Source organism: Laetiporus sulphureus, assembly GCF_001632365.1.
Source record: "Laetiporus sulphureus 93-53 unplaced genomic scaffold LAESUscaffold_21, whole genome shotgun sequence".
Classification (NCBI taxonomy): Eukaryota; Fungi; Basidiomycota; class Agaricomycetes; order Polyporales; family Laetiporaceae; genus Laetiporus; species Laetiporus sulphureus.
Genome location: NW_024468530.1, coordinates 515,635 through 516,675, shown reverse-complemented (window position 1 = coordinate 516,675; position 1,041 = coordinate 515,635). Strand labels below are relative to the sequence as shown.

The following is a 1,041-nucleotide window of genomic DNA, read 5'->3' as shown; positions in this document are numbered from 1 at the left end:
AGTGGCATGCGCCGCGGGATGCGATGGAGGCTGCGCTTGGGGAGAGATCGCGGTTACTGGTTTGTTTGCCGTTGGGGTCGATCGACGGGTGCCACTGCGACCGCGGCCATTAGGCGGTTGTGCGCATGCCATCTCAGCTTGCCTGTCCCCACGGCATCCGTCGGTCAGCTTTAAGCAGTGCAAATAGGCTGCGTGGCGCATATACTCGATTCTCACTCATCATCATCCTGACTCCATCCGGATCCCGATACCTTAATAGTGTCTGTATCTGCCATGCCTCGCGGCTTCCATCTCCAAGTTGCCTGCGTGCACATCCGCCGCACAGCCATACCCGACGGATCCGCCGTCACTAACGCCGCTTGCATATCCTCGACTCCGCCCCTGTCAAGCAAGCAATCTCCTTAAGGCACGTCCGTTCTGAAGACCCCATCAGCATGTGGTCTCCATTCGGACGGAACACCATCCACCAGCCATGGGAGGTCATCGGCTCCAAGAGCGTCGAGCCCGTGCTCACATTCGACGACCACGACAGTGAGTTTGGCTATTGCGACGCAGTCACCTCAAACTGAGCTTTTGCAGACCTGGACATCGTGCGCGCGAGCCCGATTGACATCAGCGCGAAGAGCGTGTTCGACGTCAAGCCGCCGTTCGTGCGCGCGAGCGCAGACGCTGCCCACCCGCGCAGGTTCGACCTCGAAAGCGCGCTGCGCACTGCGCGTTCGCGCCTGCTGAAGGAGGCCGCGCGCCTCGGGTACAACGTCTTTCTGCTCGAGGGGTGAGTCCTTCACCCCCGATGCCCATGCACTTTACCAAGCCCTGTCATCACAGCTGGTCAGTCACCCTCATGCGCAAGCACGTCCATACGCCCCCGCCCTCTCCGCCCCCTTCTGCCTCGTCCGCCGCCCCGCTCTCCCTGTGCCGCTCTTCCAGTACCCCTTCCCAGCCGCTCGACCCGCATTCACTCTGGCGCGTGTCCATCCTCTACAAGGCCCGGCCCGCACTCGCGCGTAGTCCCCCGCCGAGACAGTATCTTCCGCCGCC

General features: G+C 62.4%; 1 protein-coding gene across 1 annotated transcript in view; it reads left to right on the top strand.

Moving 5' to 3' along the window:
* LAESUDRAFT_653631 (uncharacterized protein) overlaps positions 1 to 779 on the top strand; it is a gene marked incomplete at both ends in the record, with an annotated part of 1,418 nt that extends 639 nt beyond the window's left edge. The window contains one exon of the mRNA XM_040904437.1: positions 571 to 779. Coding sequence (XP_040764127.1) covers positions 571 to 779 — 209 coding nt within the window. The remainder of the gene's footprint in view (positions 1 to 570) is intronic.
* Between the last annotated feature and the right edge of the window lie 262 nt (positions 780 to 1,041).